General features: G+C 53.7%; 3 protein-coding genes across 6 annotated transcripts; 2 read left to right on the forward strand and 1 right to left on the reverse strand.

The window, feature by feature from the left end:
• Positions 1-44: 44 nt before the first annotated feature.
• LOC116760774 (25-hydroxyvitamin D-1 alpha hydroxylase, mitochondrial) lies at positions 45-4879 on the forward strand. The gene is made up of 9 exons (XM_032646144.1): positions 45-510; positions 1142-1332; positions 1846-2048; positions 2130-2330; positions 2414-2586; positions 2794-2966; positions 3176-3254; positions 3531-3728; positions 4057-4879. The coding sequence occupies exons 1-9, from the start codon at positions 316-318 to the stop codon at positions 4168-4170; spliced, it is 1527 nt and encodes a 508-aa protein (XP_032502035.1). The 5' UTR covers positions 45-315; the 3' UTR covers positions 4171-4879.
• A 2324-nt stretch (positions 4880-7203) lies between these two features.
• MARCHF9 (membrane associated ring-CH-type finger 9) lies at positions 7204-12098 on the reverse strand. Its single transcript, XM_032647254.1, has 4 exons — positions 11320-12098; positions 10092-10247; positions 9278-9470; positions 7204-9026 (listed from the first exon to the last, which is right to left on the reverse strand). The coding sequence occupies exons 1-4, from the start codon at positions 11674-11676 to the stop codon at positions 8692-8694; spliced, it is 1041 nt and encodes a 346-aa protein (XP_032503145.1). The 5' UTR covers positions 11677-12098; the 3' UTR covers positions 7204-8691.
• Positions 12099-14694: 2596 nt separating this feature from the next.
• CDK4 (cyclin dependent kinase 4) lies at positions 14695-17715 on the forward strand. 4 transcript variants are annotated; one of them, XM_032645206.1, is made up of 8 exons: positions 14695-14936; positions 15381-15617; positions 15781-15916; positions 16032-16199; positions 16364-16473; positions 16735-16785; positions 16926-17061; positions 17295-17715. In XM_032645206.1, the coding sequence occupies exons 2-8, from the start codon at positions 15400-15402 to the stop codon at positions 17385-17387; spliced, it is 912 nt and encodes a 303-aa protein (XP_032501097.1). In that variant the 5' UTR covers positions 14695-14936; positions 15381-15399; the 3' UTR covers positions 17388-17715. The 4 variants fall into 4 exon arrangements, with proteins under 4 accessions (XP_032501097.1, XP_032501098.1, XP_032501099.1 ...); XM_032645207.1 differs by having other exon boundaries at positions 14725-14936; positions 15323-15617; XM_032645208.1 differs by having other exon boundaries at positions 14725-14936; positions 15363-15617.
• The last annotated feature ends 64 nt before the right edge of the window (positions 17716-17779 follow it).

A 17779-nucleotide genomic window follows, 5' to 3' on the forward strand; every position in this document is an offset into this window, starting at 1 on the left:
TGGTCACCTAAGCCTCACCAGATAGCCTTTCCGAGGAAGAGATCTTTAGGGTGCTGGACTAGGGCACCAGCCCAGGAGGAGAAGCCTCCGCTCCCAAGATGGTCATTGCAACATGAGGTCCACGGGAGCCTCTGTGGCAGCTCCGGCCCCGCCTACTGTTCCTGGGTGCTAATCCCCAGCACAGACCACTCAGGAGAGGGGATTGGCTGAGGAGCTTGAAGAGGGGGCGTCGCCACTATCGCGCCCAAGAGTTAAATAGGGGCTGGGGCAAGACGCTCCGGAGAAGCACTGTTTCCCGGGTTCCCCTGCCAGACCATGACCCAGACCCTCAAGCTCGCTTCCAGAGTGTTCCATCGCGTCCGCTGCCCTCCTGAGCTGGGCGCCTCACTGGGCTCCAGAGGCTCGGAGTCAGCGCCCCGGGGCTTGGCGGACATCCCAGGCCCCTCCACGCCGGGCTTCCTTGCTGAACTTTTCTGCAAGGGGGGACTGTTACGGCTACACGAGCTTCAGGTAGAGGGCACCGTTCTCGGGACTGAAAGCTGGGGAGGTTGGCTTTAACAACACCCTAGTGCAGAACGTAGGAGGGAGGGCCAGTGAGAACAGATGCCCATGAATTATGGAAAAGACAAGTTGGGACTGGGGTCGGTGGTTCGCCAGGGGCGGAGTCTGTCCCAACACCCAGCAGAGGAGTGCGTTCAGAAAGCGCCTTCTCGCTGTGCAGAATTCTGGAGACTCGGTAGATCCAGGACAAGTGCGCGGGAGGCACGTTTGGCTTAGTGCGCTCCTGTACATTCAGTGGAGGCTTGTCCTGAGATGGACAGCCCACGTGAGGAACCTTTAGGGGTTTCTCCGCCCAGGTGACCAAAGAGAGATCCAGAATGTCAGCTTTGCACCAAGTCCTTCCTCCCCGCCCGCGCCCCCCCCCCCCCCGCCAGCCCCCCGTTTTGCCAATCACACTCAAACTTCCTAGGGATGGGAAATGAGGGAAAGAGGAGGAGGGGTTTGCAGCATCAGAACCTTACACTGCTTGAGAGCAGAAGCTCCCTCTTTCTAACCCCAAACGACGCCCTTGGCGTTGGCACGAGCCGAGGTGGCAGTTGCCGTCCCGGGTCTCCAGTGTCCGCTGCTCCTGTACTCCCAGGTGCAGGGCGCCGCGCGCTTTGGGCCGGTGTGGTTGGCCAGCTTCGGGACGGTGCGCACTGTGTACGTGGCGACCCCTACACTCGTCGAGCAGCTGCTACGACAGGAGGGACCCTGGCCCGAACGCTGCAGCTTCTCACCCTGGGCGGAGCACCGTCGCCGCCGCCAGCGGGCTTGCGGACTGCTCACCGCGTGAGTCCTCTGGCTCCAAAGCCCCGACGCCCAGCTGCGTTCCTCTTTTGTGGCCGGTCTGGAGGCAGTCTGGGGATGTGGAGGGAGGTCGGTCGTTTCCCCCAACCTTCTGGCAAATCGAGGTTTCCACCCCAGTCTGTTTCGCCCAAGCTCAGGTAGAGCCCGGCTCTCGCCTCGCTTTCCGCTCTTTTTCTTTTGAAGCCAGAATCCTGGGAACTCACGGAAGGGGTTGAGGCACCAGGATCTAGATGTAAAGTAAGATTCTGTGACTCAGCTTACCCAGGAACCCAGGCCCCTCCGGGGCAGGAAATGAGTAACGAGGAGTGGGGGAGGAGGGTGGATGGAAAGCGGGTGCAGGCAGGGGCAGGTTTCTGTACCCCCAAGGGAACAGACGCAGTCTCCCTCCTGGCCACCCCAGCCCAACACGCTCCTTCTCAAGCGCTGCCAGCCCCGTCGGGCCGCCTCTACACACCACCGTCTGCCTTGATGCGCCCCTTCTCCGCACCCCCGCAGGGAAGGCGAAGAATGGCAGAGGCTCCGCAGCCTCCTGGCCCCGCTCCTTCTCCGGCCTCAGGCGGCCGCCCGCTATGCCGGGACCCTGCACGACGTGGTCGGTGACCTTGTGAGGCGACTGCGGCGCCAGCGGGGACTGGACGCTGGGCCGCCCGCCCTGGTTCGAGACGTGGCAGGAGAGTTTTACAAGTTTGGACTAGAAGGTGAGTCCCTAGACAGGGGCAAGTGTAGGAGGCACCCGGTCCAGGTCTCCCGGTGCCCTGACAGCGCCCCCTCCCGGCCAGGCATCGCTGCGGTGCTGCTGGGTTCCCGCCTCGGCTGCCTGGAGGCCGAAGTGCCGCCAGACACAGAGACCTTCATCCGCGCGGTGAGATCGGTGTTTGTGTCCACACTGTTGACCATGGCGATGCCCGGTTGGCTGCACCGTCTCGTGCCCGGACCCTGGGGCCGCCTCTGCCGAGACTGGGACCAGATGTTTGCATTTGGTAAAGCACAGAAATGAAGTAGGAGTGGGGGAGCATAGAGCTGTTCAGCGGTAGTGAGGCGTCCCTGTCCCCTGTGCCCGCAGCCCAGCAGCACGTGGAGCGGCGAGAGGCCGAAGTAGCCATGAGGAGCCAGGGAAAGTCTGAGGGGGACACGGGATTTGGGGCGCACCTGACCTACTTCCTGTTCCGGGAAGAGTTGCCTGCCCCGTCCATCCTAGGGAATGTGACAGAGCTGCTGCTAGCTGGAGTGGACACGGTGAGGTCCTCCCTCCATGTTGGGAGTCCCACTTCCGCAGCTTAACCTCCTCAATCTCAGGGGCCATTTTCCTGCTGCAGGGGATCCATTATGGTCCTCCAGGCCAGCTTGGCTTAGCACCTCCTGGGTTCCAGACTGCCTCAGATTCTGCCCCCTATGCTGGGTCCCTACTCTCAACCCCTCTGACGCTCTCACCTGTCCCCTCAGGTGTCCAACACGCTCTCCTGGGCTCTGTATGAACTCTCTCGTCACCCCGAAGTCCAGACGGCACTCCATTCTGAGATCACAGCTGCCCTGGGCCCCGGCTCCAGTGCCCACCCCTCAGCCACTGCTCTGTCGCAAATGCCCCTGCTGAAGGCTGTGATCAAGGAAGTGCTAAGGTGAGGTGGCAGAAGAGGAGAGCTAGAGAAGATGCTGGGGAAGGGCTGGGGAAGCAGCTAGCGGATGGGAGCAGGGAGAGAGATCAGAGGAAAATGGTACTTTACGCCTGGCCAAGAATGGGTTTGGAAGTTGGGCGGGGTGGGCATGAGAGGGAGGCTATAGCCCCCAGCTTCATCTTGTTGTCTCCCTTTTGTGCCCTGCAATCCAGACTGTACCCTGTGGTACCTGGAAATTCCCGTGTCCCAGACAAAGACATTTGTGTGGGTGAATATATTATCCCCAAAAATGTGAGTAGAGCCTATGGGCCCCTTTTGCTAAGCCATCCCTCACTACCTTGGGACTGTTCCTGTTCTCAAATACTCCCAATAAGCCCTTCAAACCCTCTCCTTGGCCTCAATGCCTCTCTAGGATATAATGGGGCAGTAGAGAAAAGTAGCCCCAGAAAACTTCCATATCACAACCAACCAGAGCCTGCCTTCGTCCCAGTCCAGAGATCCTGTTCTCTACTTCCCTCCTGGCGTTCCTGGGCCCAGATTGACAAGTTTGTGTTCCTCCCTCACCAGACGCTGGTCACCCTGTGTCACTATGCCACTTCAAGGGATCCTGCCCAGTTCCCAGAGCCAAATTCTTTTCATCCAGCTCGCTGGCTAGGGGATGGCCCAGCCTCCCACCCATTTGCCTCTCTCCCCTTTGGCTTTGGCAAGCGCAGCTGCATGGGGAGACGCCTGGCAGAGCTTGAGCTGCAAATGGCTTTGGCCCAGGTGAGTGATCTAGATCTTCTACCTTCCCCAGACTGGAGCTCTAAAGCCATGAGCTCTTCTCCTGATAGGCATAGGAAAATATATAAGACTTGGGAGACCTAATCCTCTGAAATATGTCAATCCCATCATAGGCCTGGAGGGTGAGTGAGGGTATTTGGACTATCTTTTTCCCTACCACAATCTCTTACCATCATTAACTAAGACATCCCCTACCCGCCACAGGTGCCATTCCAACACTGACCATCCTAACACTAATAATGCCCATTGCCAATCAAGCCCACCATTGTAGACCCCTCCCATAGTGATAGCCTTCCTCCTCCCTTTCCAGATCTTGATCCACTTTGAGGTGCAGCCTGAGCCAGGTGCTGCCCCAGTCAGACCCATGACCCGGACTGTCCTGGTACCTGAGAGAAGCATCAACCTACAGTTTGTGGACAGATAGTCCCGTGGAAGCACACTGTCATCATCACCGTTTCTCTCATCATAGGGGTTTATCAGGCACAAGACCAAGATATGTGTATTCCCCTGTGGCCTCTCTGACCAAACTGGTTAGAAAGACCATAGCAAAGTGCTTGCAGCAGGCCTGATCGAGGTGTGAAATATGCACTTGGCCTGACCCAGCAAGCCCTGAGAAAACCATGGTCCATTTGCCTGCTAAGCCCTTCTGGTCAAATCATATGCATCCTTCAAGGGCCAACTCTGATTTTAACTAATCATGCTGGGTGGCCTGAGGAAGAATTCGACCACCGGCCTTTTGGGGCTTCACAGTATTCACTCTTGCTGCTGGCTAAGCACTTATCATGGCATGAGCTAAGTAATTGTGCATCTGGTCTGCACCTGGTTGATCCTCTCTCCTTGCATGTGAGCTCTTTGAGAGGAAGGATGAGGTCTTATTCTGTCTCTATACACCCTGCCAGGGCCTATCCCTGACTGGCTGACACCATATCGATTCTCAGATTGTATTTGGGCAATGTGGCAGAAGGGATAAGCAGCTTACCAGGCTCTGTCTACCCTGCTCCTTCCTCATCTTGCCCCTAGGAAGGTGAGTCTATCCTCACCTGGTGTATGATTTTTAAAAAACTCTCCTTGGCTCTCTGGTCACTATTAGGTTTGGCTTGTCCCACCATTTAGGTCACAGGCAGAGATATCTTTGGACCTGTCCCTGCCCAAGCCTTCCTTTTATATATTGAAGTTCTTAAATATTCAGTTTTTAAATTAAAAAAAAAATTGAATGTTCCATCCTTGACTTTTGACTGACTTATTTTCCACTCTCATTTCCTATAAGACCTGGAGGCCAGACCATCATACAAATCCTCCACTTTGGTTTCTTAGGTCCTGGGAGTGACCCCATAACAGTGGGAGGTCTAGACACCTGGGAGAATGGTTTGCATCACAAACCCAGACACATTTCTTTTCTTTTCTTAATTAATGAAGATACTTTTAATAATTACGGCCATCACAGATTGAGGCAGTGATTTAAATTACAGAACTGTGGTCTAGGTAATTTAGCAATTTTCTTTAATTTTTTATTATCTTAACTTAATCTTAAAGACTAACCACAGAACTTACTATTCACTTGTCATTCTATATTTAATTATCTCCAAAATATAGAGAAGATCATTGAGGACAAGATTTTATAAAAATCTGGGGGACTATCACAGGTACATGAAGAGAACTAATTATTAAATTATTCTTTATGTTTGGTCAGTTTTGCCAGACACATTTCTATCTGTAGTGGGAACAGCCAAGTCTGGCTCCCTGTAAGAGATGAAGGGGATGGTGGTGAAAAGTAGCTTCGAGGGTTAGGCTGTTAAAAGGGTGGATAGGGACTTGCTGAGACGGCCAGAGACGGCTGACTCTTTGGTAGAAGAGTGCTTTTGGAACCTGGAGTGCCAGGACCAAAGGACACCCTAGCATGGACACTGTCCTCTCTGGAGAAGTTGCTCCAAGGCAATTTCCTTCAGAGAAAGACAGGGATACAGACAGAGAAGTGAAGTCAGACAGAGAGGATGAAAGCCAAGTGTGGAGGTGGCCAGGAGCCCTAGGGCACCAAGGCAGGAGAAGAGGGGTGGGCAGCAGGAGCCTCTGTTTCCCTGAGTCAGCATTATCTGGCCCCCCCAGAGGCTGGGCCCCGTTCTCCCCTTGTGATGTATATAGATTAACTGATCTTCCATCCAAATACATCTCTCAGCACATTCCCTGCAGCTCCTTCTGTAGCCTAGCTTACCCTCCCCGTGTCAGGACTTGTTCCCCTTCCTCCTGCTCCCCTCCATTCCAATTAGCAGATGGAGACAGAGATTTCAATTCACACTTCCCCCTCCTCTCACCACCTCAGCCCCTGCCCTAGACATGGCTCCCTGACTGCAGAAACTCCGTCAGCCACTGGCCTTCTGGGAGGTATCTATTTATGTAAGACCTACAGAGGGGCAGGGTATACCCAAGGCCCTGTGCAGAGACCAAGGTTTGTGTGCTCTTATTGCCCCTCCTCTCGGCTCCTTCTCTACTGGGTTCTCAGTCTCCACTCCCATTCCCTACCACTAAGCTCAGCTTGAACCTAAGTGACCTGATTTTTAGCAGTTTTGAGCTTGGAGGGGGAGTAACGCCCAGCTTCCTCTCAGACTCTTTCCCCTGGAATCACTGGGGAAGATTTTGCACACCCACACTCCTCATGGGAAAACAGGATGGCTCACTTGAGGAGGGCAGCAGTTCTTATGACCCCTCTCCTGGACAAGAATCTCTTAAAGGTGGAAAAAGGAAAGGAGAGAGGACCCTACAGTTCGCTGTTCCCAACTTCCATACCGAGACCTCCAATGGTCCTGAAGGGGAGGGGAACATACTGTCTCACCGGGCCTCGTTTTAGGACGCAGGGTGGAAACAGAGGCGGTGTGTTTGTGTGTAAGCGTGCCTATGCTCTTGGGCATGTCTGAGCCTCCATGTGCGGCCATTGTAGGGGACAGCCCAGGCTTGGCACAAGCCTCAACTGTGTCATAGCTACCTAAGCCCTGTCTGCCAGGATAAGAACTAAGAGTCACTTGGATTTACTGTCTCCCTTTTGGTCTCCACCAGCTATTCTGTGAAAGGCAAGTCAGTGAAGTCTGGCCCTTCTGTCTCCCCAGGTGGGGAATGTGGAAGGTTATCTCTCTGGGAAACGATTTCCCACTGGAAAAATGGGAGGCTCAGCCTCAGTCCTCTCTCCACTTTGATCCCCTCCAAGGTTGGAGGTGATGCACTTCAACACTTCCAGGAAATTCAAACCCAAGTACAGCTTTGGTTCCTATATTCCCAGGCGAGTCTGGGTGCCAGCACCGTGGACAGCGACCAAGACCCCTTTTGGAGAGGGATGGAGAAGACCATTTCCTGGGCAAGGATATGTGACCTTTAATAGAGAAGCACTGTCCCCAAAACATCTCCAGGGAGAAGGCAGAGCAGAATCTTCCCTGAGAGAAGGACCAATAATAGGAAAGGCCTCTGGATCTGACTTAAGCAATGTTATGAAGTAATTATTTTAATTGCTGATGGATAGTTCACGTAAAAGACATCATTCATATAATACACAGCCCCAAGGCCTCGAGAGAAAGGGACCAGGCTTTAGGCTGACAATTAACCAGTCCTTCCCAAACCTTTTCTCTATAAACAACAGCCCTCTATGCTGCTGCCTCCAAGCACATCTTCCAGTTATTATCACTAGCTGGGACACAGCAGGATCAGACCTGTGACCCTGAACTGCCATAGCAGTAGCTTAAACTGGGGTTGGAGACTCATAACTCTAGGAAATTCTGTCTTACTCCAAACGAGCCCAAATTCACTGCATACCACTTCTCTGGGTGAGCACATTACCTGGTAGGGATTACTAGAACCCACAAGATCCCCAGAACTAGAAGGATTGCTCCAGCCTTTCCCATTCCCCAGTGTTTAGGGGGGCTGGAGGAGCTCTCATTCTTACAAATAACCACTACCCTTCACATGTGCAGTGTCTATTTCCCCTCGTATTCTCCATATCTATTATAACATTTAACACAAATTTCCAAGGCTCTGTGCAACTCCAGATGAAAAACATTTTGGAATTTGTTAACCAGCTATTATTTGAAATAAATGGACCATCAACTCGTCTAGAGATCTTTTTATGCCATCACTGATTTTCTTTGCAATGGCATTCAACCTATCCCTCATTTATCCTCAGTCCAACCCTATGAGGTAGACAGGAAAACCACGGTGGAGAGATTTTGTTCTAAATCACACAACATGCAGGTGTCAGGTCCACCCCTTAGATACTTCTGAGCACTGCCACCTAGCAGCCAATGTGAATTATTCACCACCAAGTGGGAGTTACACCTCCAACTCAGAATCCACTGCTGCATTTGGGATTTGCAGCCTCTGCAGAGAAAACTGCCCACACCTCCCAACCCTCCAGAAAAGCCCCAGATGAGAAAGGAGTCTCCACGTGCATATAAATGATTCTTTATGCCCTCCCCCCATGCAATGGGGGGTGGAGCAGGGGGAAGTACCCCCACCCTCATGCAGGGAATGGGAGGTCAATGTATACTAGTCTTATTGCCAGCTGCCCTGTGGCCATGGGGTGGGGATTGGGGGGGGTCTACAGCCCCTTTCTTCTCACATTGGACCCCCTTCACCAAGTCACCATAGTGGAACTGGGGGGCTGGAGGCCCTAGGAGCTGAGGTAAGGACGGTTCTCTAGGGAAGAAAAGATGCTCTCCCCACTTGCCCATTGGCTGCCGCAGGATGAGTGTGGGGAGCTGTCACTGGGGGCTGGAATGTCATCCAGGCACCTCTACCCAGTGGGCAGTAGAGGCCAGACAATGTCTCCAGCTTGAGGCTGCCCACAGAGATCCTCAGTGGTGGGGCAGTGTGCCCCAAACACCTTGTCCAGGTGGTACCTCCAGCAGCCATGACAGCTTATCTCGGCTGATGCATTGTTTCAAGATCCCCACTCCTGGAGTTTAGTTCAGACTGTGGTGACCCTCATGACAACCTCGCGGCCGGAATGGGAACTGGAACGGGGATCTGGTGGCCGCAGCTGTCCAAGTAGGTGCAGGATTGTGTAACCACAGCGCTGAGGCAAGAGCGTCCGCATGCGCTGGGCGGCCAGGGGGCGGCTGGTGGCCCCAGTGGGGGGGCCCGTCCGTGAGGTCCTGGGGCCCGGCTTCCCTGCCGTCCCTCCCCCTGTATCTCCTCCTATGTCCTTGGTCTTGTCGTAATTCAGGACCTTCCACTGCTGGTTTACTGCCTGCCAGCGCTTGAAGATACGGTAGACAGAGGAGCCTTCATGGACGATGAGGCCTGAGCAAGAGGATGAGAAATCCAGGGTCAACTGCTGCCCAGACCTAGGCCAGAGGTACTTAAGCAAGCATTTCTCCAGGGGGAGGAGACAGGATTTGCAAAGGGCCTGGAGAAGCAGGTAAGGGAGATAGCCCTAAAGGCCCCCAATGGTAGAAAATGTGGCCATGAAACTGAGGGAATGGGCAGGGAAAATTAAGTGTGTGAGTTGGAGGAAGATGCTGAGCAGGTGAGAGAGAGAGAGGTATCCTCACCTATGCAGACGACATCCATGAAGCCGTACATGCCGTAGCAGATCTGAAAAAGCAGATCTTGCCGTTGCCACTTGGCTGAAGGGCTGAGTGAGGACCAGATGAGCCAGGAGATGCTGGCAACAAGGAAGAGTGAGCCCAGAACTATGGCTGCAATCTGGACCTTCTCAATGACCGTCAGGGAGATGGCCTGCCACTGTGTGGGAGAAAAGGCTCCAAAAAGTCACAGAAAGAGACAGAGGGCCAGCTTAGGGTGGCCCTGAATAGAAGGATGCACCAGGAGCCTTCCTGAAACGCTTCAGGCAGGATTAACAATCTGCTTCTCTGTGCCTTGATCACATCTAGAATGTGGCATCTCTCACACTGAGACCATTTTCTGTCTTATTTTGGAAAGGCATGATCAGGCAGGTGCTCTCAAGCCAGACCATCTAGGTCTGAATTCCAAATCCTTACTCCGTTACTTACTGGCTGAGTAACATAACTATTAGGATTATTATGAAGATTAAAGGAGTTAATACACACCAAGAACTTGACCCATAGAAAACTCTACATGTTTGCTACCAGCAGTAGCAGCAGCACTACCATCTTTTCCTCTTTTGTTATCCCAGGGCCTGGAACACAGGTGGCGCCCAATAAATGTCTTTGTGAGTAAATGAAGGAAGGGAGGATTTACAGACAGATACTAAATTATGGCAATGGTAGGGAGGGTGACTTTGAAAGCAAGAGTAAATGGATAAATAGGCTCCTTGGAGGGTCCTTGATTCTAATTGCTGAAAGGCCCTTGCCCCAGTCTCAGAGTTCTCCCCTTGCACCTCACCTGCAAGGGATTCTTGGTGCTGATCGCCAGGACCTGGTACTTGAAGTAGCAGAGCTCACAGCTCCAGGAGCCCCGCTCGCTGATCCAGCGGATGAGGCAGGGCTGGTGCGTGCAGCGCACGGAGCCGTCGCAGCGGCAGGGGCTCAGGAGCTCCCCCTGGAGGAAGAGTGAGGAGGGTTCCTGTCAGCTATCGCCACCCGACCCCAGTCCTCTCCACTACAGGAGAGGAAAACCTCCTCTCCAGGTCAGTCTCCCACCTTAAAAAAAAAAAAAAAAAAATCAGGCTTTTCACCCAAAACAGGGCAAGAAGCTAAGGCTGCAGCCTAAAAGAAAAAAATTAGAGCTCAAGGTAAACTTCCCTGGCCGAATAGAAGAGACATGGAAAGGGACTGGGGGGGGGGCGGGGGAGGGTTGGCCGGTGAATACTGGGTCTTCCCTGTTTCCAGAGTTTGAGGAGGGTGCTCTTTAAGGGTTCCCAAATGGAAGGCTACCACTTAGGATCTGGAGAGACAGGAGGGCAGGGTCAGAGCTTCTGAGCCATGCCTTCCTAACCCACTCCCCATCACTGTAAAGTATTTCACAGATGTGGTGCAGACTGGGATAGGTTACAGTCCTCAGTTTCCACGTATCAAAAAGGGGAAAAAAAAAAAAAAAAGGGGGGGAAATCCTAAGGGTGTGAGTGGAGGGTGTTCCCCTTTAATCAAAGAGTAATTTTTCACGACATAGAGACCCCCCCCATACTATCCCTGGACAACTTTGTCCATAACATTTAAACAGAGGATATTCTTCGGAATGAGAAGCAAAGTTGTGGAATGGGAAGTGAAGAAAAGTGCCCCACGTAGAGAACTATCGAGGAAGGCAAGGGCACCGGCTGGACCCCTCCCTTCAAGAAGCATTCTTCTCTCTGCCCACCTCCCAGAGGATAGGCCCTCTCAGCCTACAGAGACCCTGGGGTGAGAGAAGTGGGCGAGAAAGGGTGTCTCGGTTAAGGGGATTTTGAGCCCTCCCAGGAGAAAGCCCCACCCCTTCCTGGGGACCCCTGATCCCCCTCCACGCCAAATCTGCGCTCCCGGAGTCTCCAGCCAAGCCCCCCAACCTCACTCCATTTCCACCCCGGGCGCTGGGTCCCGCCCAGCTTCCTCAGGCCCCGCCCCCTGTTCCCGGTCTCCCCGGGCGCCCCAGGTGCGCGCCCCACCCCTCCCTGCGCCGCCAGATGCCCGGGCCTTACCTGCTCCGGGCCCTGGAAGCAGATTCGGCACTGGGGGGTTCGGAGCCCGCTGTCCAGGCTGCTGCTGAGCGACAGGGCGTCCAGCGCGCCCGGGGGCGGCGGCGGCGGCGCGGGCGGCGGCGGGGGTCCGGCCCGCGGCTCCTTGTCGCCGGCCAGGCCCCGGACCCTCGGCTGGGACCCGTAGTACTCCTCTTCGTCTCCGTCGCCGTCCCGGGTCGAGCAGCCGGCGAAGGGCGCCCAGCCGCAGCCGCCTCCCCCGCCCCCCCGGGGCTGCGGCTCGGCCCGGGGCCGCCCCCCGCCCGTCAGCACCAGCAGCTTCAGCTCGTTCAGGAACATGCGGAGCCGAGACTTGAGCATCGTCCGGGCGCCGGGGGACGGGGGGCGGCGTGCAAGGGGGACTCTCGGGCGGCTGGGGGAAGGGAGAGGACAAGGCCGGGAAGGGGGCGCGCGCTGGAGAGCCGAGCCCGGCCGGGGTCTTCGGGGCCTGCGAGAGCCGTTCACTGCTGCCACAGCCGGGGTTGCGGGGCTTGCGGGGCCGAGAGGGCTGGCGGCCCGGGGGCGGCGGGGCGGGCAGTCATGGCCGGGGCAGTGGGCGGGGAGGGGGGCTCAGAGTGTCGCGCCCCGCGGGTCCGGGTCCGGGGCGGGCCGGGCTCCCGGGGTTACGCGCCCCGGTCCTCCTGCGGCGGGGCCGCCCCCCATCGCCGTCCTCCTGGCCCCAGTCCCGCTCCGGCTCGCGGCTCCAGCTCGGCCCGTGCGCTCGGCGGTGGCAAATGGCGGCTCCTTCCGGCGGCGGCGGCGGCGGAGACCCCCCCGGAGCGGCGGGCGGGCGGGGCGGGAGCCGGGGAGCCGGTGAGGGATGGAGGGAGGGGCGGGGCGGGGAAGGGGAGAGGAGGAGAAGTGGCCGCGGCTGCGCATCCCCGCCCTGCCCGGCACGAGCAGGTGTCCCCAGAGGCGGGGGCGAGTGTGCGAGCCCGGGGGAGGGTGGAGGGAGGGGAGTGGCCAAGAAAAGGGGTGTGCGCTAGGGTAGAATAGGTGTGTGAATGGGTGTGTGTGTGTTGGGGGGGGTGAGCGGGTGAGGATGGAAGGTGAGTGGTCAAAGACGCAGGTGCACCAGGGAGGAAGAGACTTGTGCAAAATGGGAGTGTGCAAAGAAAGCAAGCTATGCAACTGTCAGAGGTGAGTGAGCAAGAGATGGACTCAAGCAATAAACACTTTTACACAAAAGACTGAAAAGTGTGCACAGTGTGTGACTATGGAAAAGAGATGAGTGTGTAAGGGATCGAATTGGATTGTAAGAGAAACAGAAGTGTGTAATTGTAATGTGTGAGGGAGGTGAGTGAGCAAGGGAGACTGGAGTGCTAAAGGGATGAGTGTCTTTCCTGGTATTCTCCTGACCCACCACCACTGCAACTGAAGTGAACAATACGTAACACACACACATGCTTAGCTCTTTGCTTTTATGGGGGTCTTGCCCCTGAGAACCAGTTGTACCCCCTCATCACATTATTTCTGCCTTACACTTACATCCTCCCTCTCCTCTCCTTTTCAGTGCTTAGAGAAAAGGAATTCCAGGGGAGCTCACTGTATCAAACACAATGGAAAAAACTAATTAGTAAAAGAGTAATTAACAGGAGAAGGGAGGGTATGTAATCAGGGACAGACTGTCAAACTAAGGATCCTCAACAGAAGGTGATTAAGGAGAGTAATGCTCTTATGAAGCATTCAAATATTTTGGATGGTGGATGAATGAATCAGAAAAAGGGGCTGGAACCCAAGTCAACATAGAGCATGACTTCTATTTTAAAAACAGTGAGTGGAGGGTGAGGCTAAAGTGGACCCTGCTGGTGTAGGATGGAAGTTTGACACACTCAGAGACACTTAGCCTTCCAGGTTTACAAACCAACCAATCCTAGCAAAATAACCAATGAAACATACTCCTCACAAGCCCCTTAGCCAGTTAGGACCTTGAGATTTTTCTTACTAGTGTCCTAGTTGCCTTTGCCAGCAAGGGCCCAGAACTACAACCAGCAGAATGCAAAGAGGGGGAATCTATACTGATATGTCTTCCATTTTGCCCTGGAGCATGGTTTATATTAATCTCAAGCCTGAACTCTTACATCCTCAGGCAGATGGTTAAGGAGAATAGAAGTTAGGGCACAAGGAGAGCAAATAGAGTAATAGAATGGTTTCAGATTTTAGACAGTTTATCATAAATGAGACACTGATTCCTTCCTTCCCTTATTCCCATTCCCCCAAAGGGTTGGGAGATAAAGAAGTTGGAGCCGGTAAGACAAGGGAAGTCAGAGAAACTTGCCTGTTGTCTACCTAGATGTCTGTAAACAGAGGCTATTTGGGAAAAGTCTGTTCTGAGGAGGGGCAAGGGCTAAGAAAGCTTGCAATAGGGGAAAAAAGGGAAACACAATGACCCCATATAAGGAGTCACAAGGTTTTGCAGAAGGGCACAGTCATTTTCATGCAGCGTGGTGGTAACTTCCTTGCACATGCTCAGTCTTACATCTATCCATCTATATGTGCTGTATATAGTATCATACACACATATATACACATACACACATATGTCATAGCATCTTACTGCAGAAAAGAACCTTAAAGGTCAAGTATTGCTGTTTCCAGCTCATCAATAACTTCTCTGCCAGAAGGTATCTGGTCTCTGCCTTAACACTCCCAGGAAGAGGTGAAAGTTGGGAAGAGGGAAGGGTATTACCTTGCCACTCTTCCTGTTGGATTACTGTATTAATCTTCCTTCCATCAATCCTTTAATCCTAGTTTCGCCCTCATATGGGTACTGTCTATTCCCTATTTTATATGACCACATGTAAAATATGTGGCTATATCTTTACAGATAGCCTTATCACTAGTTTAGAGGACACAAACAAAACCCCCACATAAATACAGGAAGCAGCACTCAGTAAAAATTTGTTGAATGAGTGAAACAAAGACACAAATGAGAATATGTTTTTCCTATAGCGGTGGAGCAGAAAGACGACAGCACCACCTCCCGTCCCCCGACCCACCTCCCCACAAGGAGAGAGAGTGAGAGACGGGTAGTGAGACTGGAGATGCACTCAGGCTCGGCTTCCAGCCCAGTGTTGGGAATCCTGGGTGGCCCAGGTTGCCATGGCATCGCGTTGGACTCCACCCTCTCTCTTCTCCCGCCCCAGCCCCGATCCAGAGTTACGGCAGCCAGTCACGTGCCCTGCTGCGTAACCACACCTCTGCTTCTCCAAGCAATGTCAAGCGGTCACGTGTGATAGCAACAGATCACGTGGTTGCCATCGCCCCTCCGCCCCTTTCCCCTCCCCGCCCCCTTCCCGTTCAAAGCCGCTCCCGGCTGCCCCTCTGCGCCTGAGTAGTATGGTCACGTGCTCCGAACGTCCGGCGTTCTCCCCGCCCCCTCGATTTCCGCGCGCCTCTTTGGCAGCTGGTCACATGGTGAGGGTGGGGGTAAAGGGGGCCGCTCTAGCCTGTGGCCTGTGTCTATGGTCGGGCCCGTAGCGTCCAGCTACCCCGAACCGAGCTCTAGTGTATGGCGCGGCAGGAACCGGCTCCGGGGCCCCGATAACGGGCCGCCCCCGCAGCTCCAGACACGGGGTGAGGTAAGTGTAGCCCTTTCCAGGAATGGAGACCATACTCGCCCTCCACGGCTTCCTACGCGGGTTGGTTATGGAAGGGTCGCTCGAGGGCGGGAAGTGGGGCAGGGTGTGATATGTTCCTTTGTGGCCGTAGGAAGGTGCAATTTCAGGGACTGGGTGTAGGGTCTTCGATGTAGGGAGTGTGTCGTGTGGCATTTCCCTTGTGCGGGGTTCGATCGCCCCAAAGGAAAATGCATTTTTTTATTCTAGGAGCTCACGCGGCTGGAGGGGTTGGGGTTAGGGTCATTGTGTTACCTGGGAGTCGGCATCATGGAAGTTTGGGAAAGGGACGGGATGCTGTTGGTGTTGTCTTTGTGATGTCTTTTGTGGGAGTCACTTTGTTGCTGCAGGCTCATACCATCCGAACTGTGGAAGGAATTTCGGTGGTAGGAGTCTCTGTGATTGTAGGGTCTCCTCTGGTCTGAGAATGGCTACCCCTCGATATGAGCCAGTGGCTGAGATTGGTGTTGGTGCCTATGGGACGGTGTATAAGGCCCGTGATCCCCACAGTGGCCACTTTGTGGCCCTCAAGAGCGTAAGAGTCCCCAATGGAGGAGGTGCTGGAGGGGGCCTGCCCATCAGCACAGTCCGTGAGGTGGCTTTACTGCGGCGGCTGGAGGCTTTTGAGCATCCCAATGTTGTGCGGTGAGAAGATGGAGGGTTGGGAGTGGGTAGTAAAAGGGAAAAGACAACCTAACCTATAGGTGTGGAGTGGTGGTCAGGAGAGAAGTGGGGACCCTGAGGGAATAGAGGAGGCCATGTTGGGTCAAAGATGATTGCACAGTGAGTTACCATTTGTTCCGGACAGGCTGATGGACGTCTGTGCCACAGCCCGAACTGACCGGGAGACCAAAGTGACCCTGGTGTTTGAGCATGTGGACCAAGACCTAAGGACATATCTGGACAAGGCACCCCCGCCAGGCCTGCCAGTGGAGACCATCAAGGTGAGTAAGGTGGGCAGACACTGAGAGGTAGATTGGGACCTTTGTAGTAGCATCTGTTGTGATTTCAGGTATGGTGCCTAGTTCAGTTTCTCTGTACCTCCCCCTTCCAAACCAGGATCTGATGCGCCAGTTTCTAAGAGGCCTAGATTTCCTTCATGCCAACTGCATCGTTCATCGAGACTTGAAGCCAGAGAACATTCTGGTGACAAGTGGTGGGACAGTTAAGCTGGCCGACTTTGGCCTGGCCAGAATCTACAGCTACCAGATGGCACTTACCCCTGTGGTCAGTAGAATGATGGTAGCCAAAATGGGTTCTGGCTGGGGGAGGAGGGTGATTGCCCATAGCAGTTGAGAAGGCATGCGTTTTTCACATCCTTGATTTTAGTGAAGCAGTTGTGCTTCAGGGTAATTCGTAGGTCCCTCATCCACTCTTCTTATTCCCGTTAGGTTGTTACACTCTGGTACCGTGCTCCAGAAGTTCTTTTGCAGTCTACATATGCAACACCTGTGGACATGTGGAGTGTTGGCTGTATCTTTGCAGAGATGTTTCGTCGAAAGTATGGGGCCCAAGTATCCTGAACATCTTGAATTTCCCAAATCTCATATTCATAAACCACATCCATACCCTGCCCACTCTTCCACTTGAATTCTACTGGCCATCTTGTCCGTAACCAGCAGTTCTGAAATGTCGTGGAATTAGGAATTTCGTAACCCTTTATTCTTCTTACCCTATGTTTTGAGCCACTAAGCAGTAGTCGTTCTACTACCGTATCTTTGAAAATGACTGCTACCTAAATGAATGTCTCTTTTCACCTTAGGCCTCTCTTCTGTGGAAACTCTGAAGCTGACCAGTTAGGCAAAATCTTTGAGTAAGTGACCTGCAGAGGGGAAGAGTTTTCCATTCTGAGTCCTTCTCTTTCTGCTGAGCCCTGAATGGCAACTGGCTCTGCCCCTGGAGATGGGGGCTGGAGAAGGGCCCTCCTGACCAGAATTCTCCTGTTCCCCATAGCCTGATCGGACTGCCCCCAGAGGATGACTGGCCCCGAGATGTGTCTCTACCCCGAGGAGCCTTTTCCCCCAGAGGGCCCCGCCCCGTGCAGTCGGTGGTACCTGAGATGGAAGAGTCTGGGGCACAGCTGCTGCTGGTACTGGGCTTGGGCGTGGGCATGGGGTGAGATTGGGGTGGAAAATGGAGCAGGATAAAAGGGACCCAAACACATGGTGGTTACTGAGACTTGTTGGTGGATGGGCTGGTTTTTATTGCTGCTTTGAATGGCTGTCCACAAAGAGGGATATAGAAAATAGCTCATCCCAGGTATTGTTGGGGGTGAGCGGAAGTCTTTTTTCATGGTTTTCTGACCTTTGCCTCCCTTCTCAGGAGATGCTGACTTTTAACCCACACAAGCGGATCTCTGCCTTCCGAGCCCTGCAGCACTCCTATCTACATAAGGCAGAAGGTAACCCAGAGTGAGCCATGGAATGGTTGCAGCAGAACTAAGAGAAGAGAAGCCAACATTTCCCTTCTTTTGAACATTTGAGTGGAGAGCCCCCCACTAAGAAGGTGATCCTCTGCCTTCATCTCTGAGGCTATGGAGACGACTCCAACTTTTTATAGAGAATATTTTGCTGCCTTAATGACATTCCCCTCCCACCCCTCCTTTTGAGGCTTATCCTCCTCTTGCCCTCTCCGTGTCCTTACGCCAAGGGGTATGTCCCTTGTTCTTCCCCTTCACTATACCTTGATATTGGGATCCTTTTTTATACAGGAAAAACAACAAAACAAAGAAATCTGGTCTTTTTTTTTTTTTTTTTTTTTTTAATGTTTCTTTCTCTGGTTGGCTTTGCCGTTTGGGGATTTGGAAA

Source organism: Phocoena sinus, chromosome 10, assembly GCF_008692025.1.
Source record: "Phocoena sinus isolate mPhoSin1 chromosome 10, mPhoSin1.pri, whole genome shotgun sequence".
Taxonomy (NCBI): Eukaryota; Metazoa; Chordata; class Mammalia; order Artiodactyla; family Phocoenidae; genus Phocoena; species Phocoena sinus.

Coding starts and splice junctions, on each gene's coding strand:
- LOC116760774 (XM_032646144.1), top strand. CDS start 316: ATGACCCAGACCCTCAAGCTCGCTTCCAGAGTGTTCCATCGCGTCCGC. Junction 2,049..2,129: donor TTACAAGTTTGGACTAGAAG/GTGAGTCCCTAG, acceptor CCTCCCGGCCAG/GCATCGCTGCGGTGCTGCTG. Junction 2,587..2,793: donor TGCTAGCTGGAGTGGACACG/GTGAGGTCCTCC, acceptor CTGTCCCCTCAG/GTGTCCAACACGCTCTCCTG.
- MARCHF9 (XM_032647254.1), bottom strand. CDS start 11,676: ATGCTCAAGTCTCGGCTCCGCATGTTCCTGAACGAGCTGAAGCTGCTG. Junction 9,471..10,091: donor GCACCAAGAATCCCTTGCAG/GTGAGGTGCAAG, acceptor TCTCCCACACAG/TGGCAGGCCATCTCCCTGAC. Junction 9,027..9,277: donor CATGGATGTCGTCTGCATAG/GTGAGGATACCT, acceptor CCTCTTGCTCAG/GCCTCATCGTCCATGAAGGC.
- CDK4 (XM_032645206.1), top strand. CDS start 15,400: ATGGCTACCCCTCGATATGAGCCAGTGGCTGAGATTGGTGTTGGTGCC. Junction 16,200..16,363: donor AGATGGCACTTACCCCTGTG/GTCAGTAGAATG, acceptor TATTCCCGTTAG/GTTGTTACACTCTGGTACCG. Junction 16,474..16,734: donor GCAGAGATGTTTCGTCGAAA/GTATGGGGCCCA, acceptor TTTTCACCTTAG/GCCTCTCTTCTGTGGAAACT.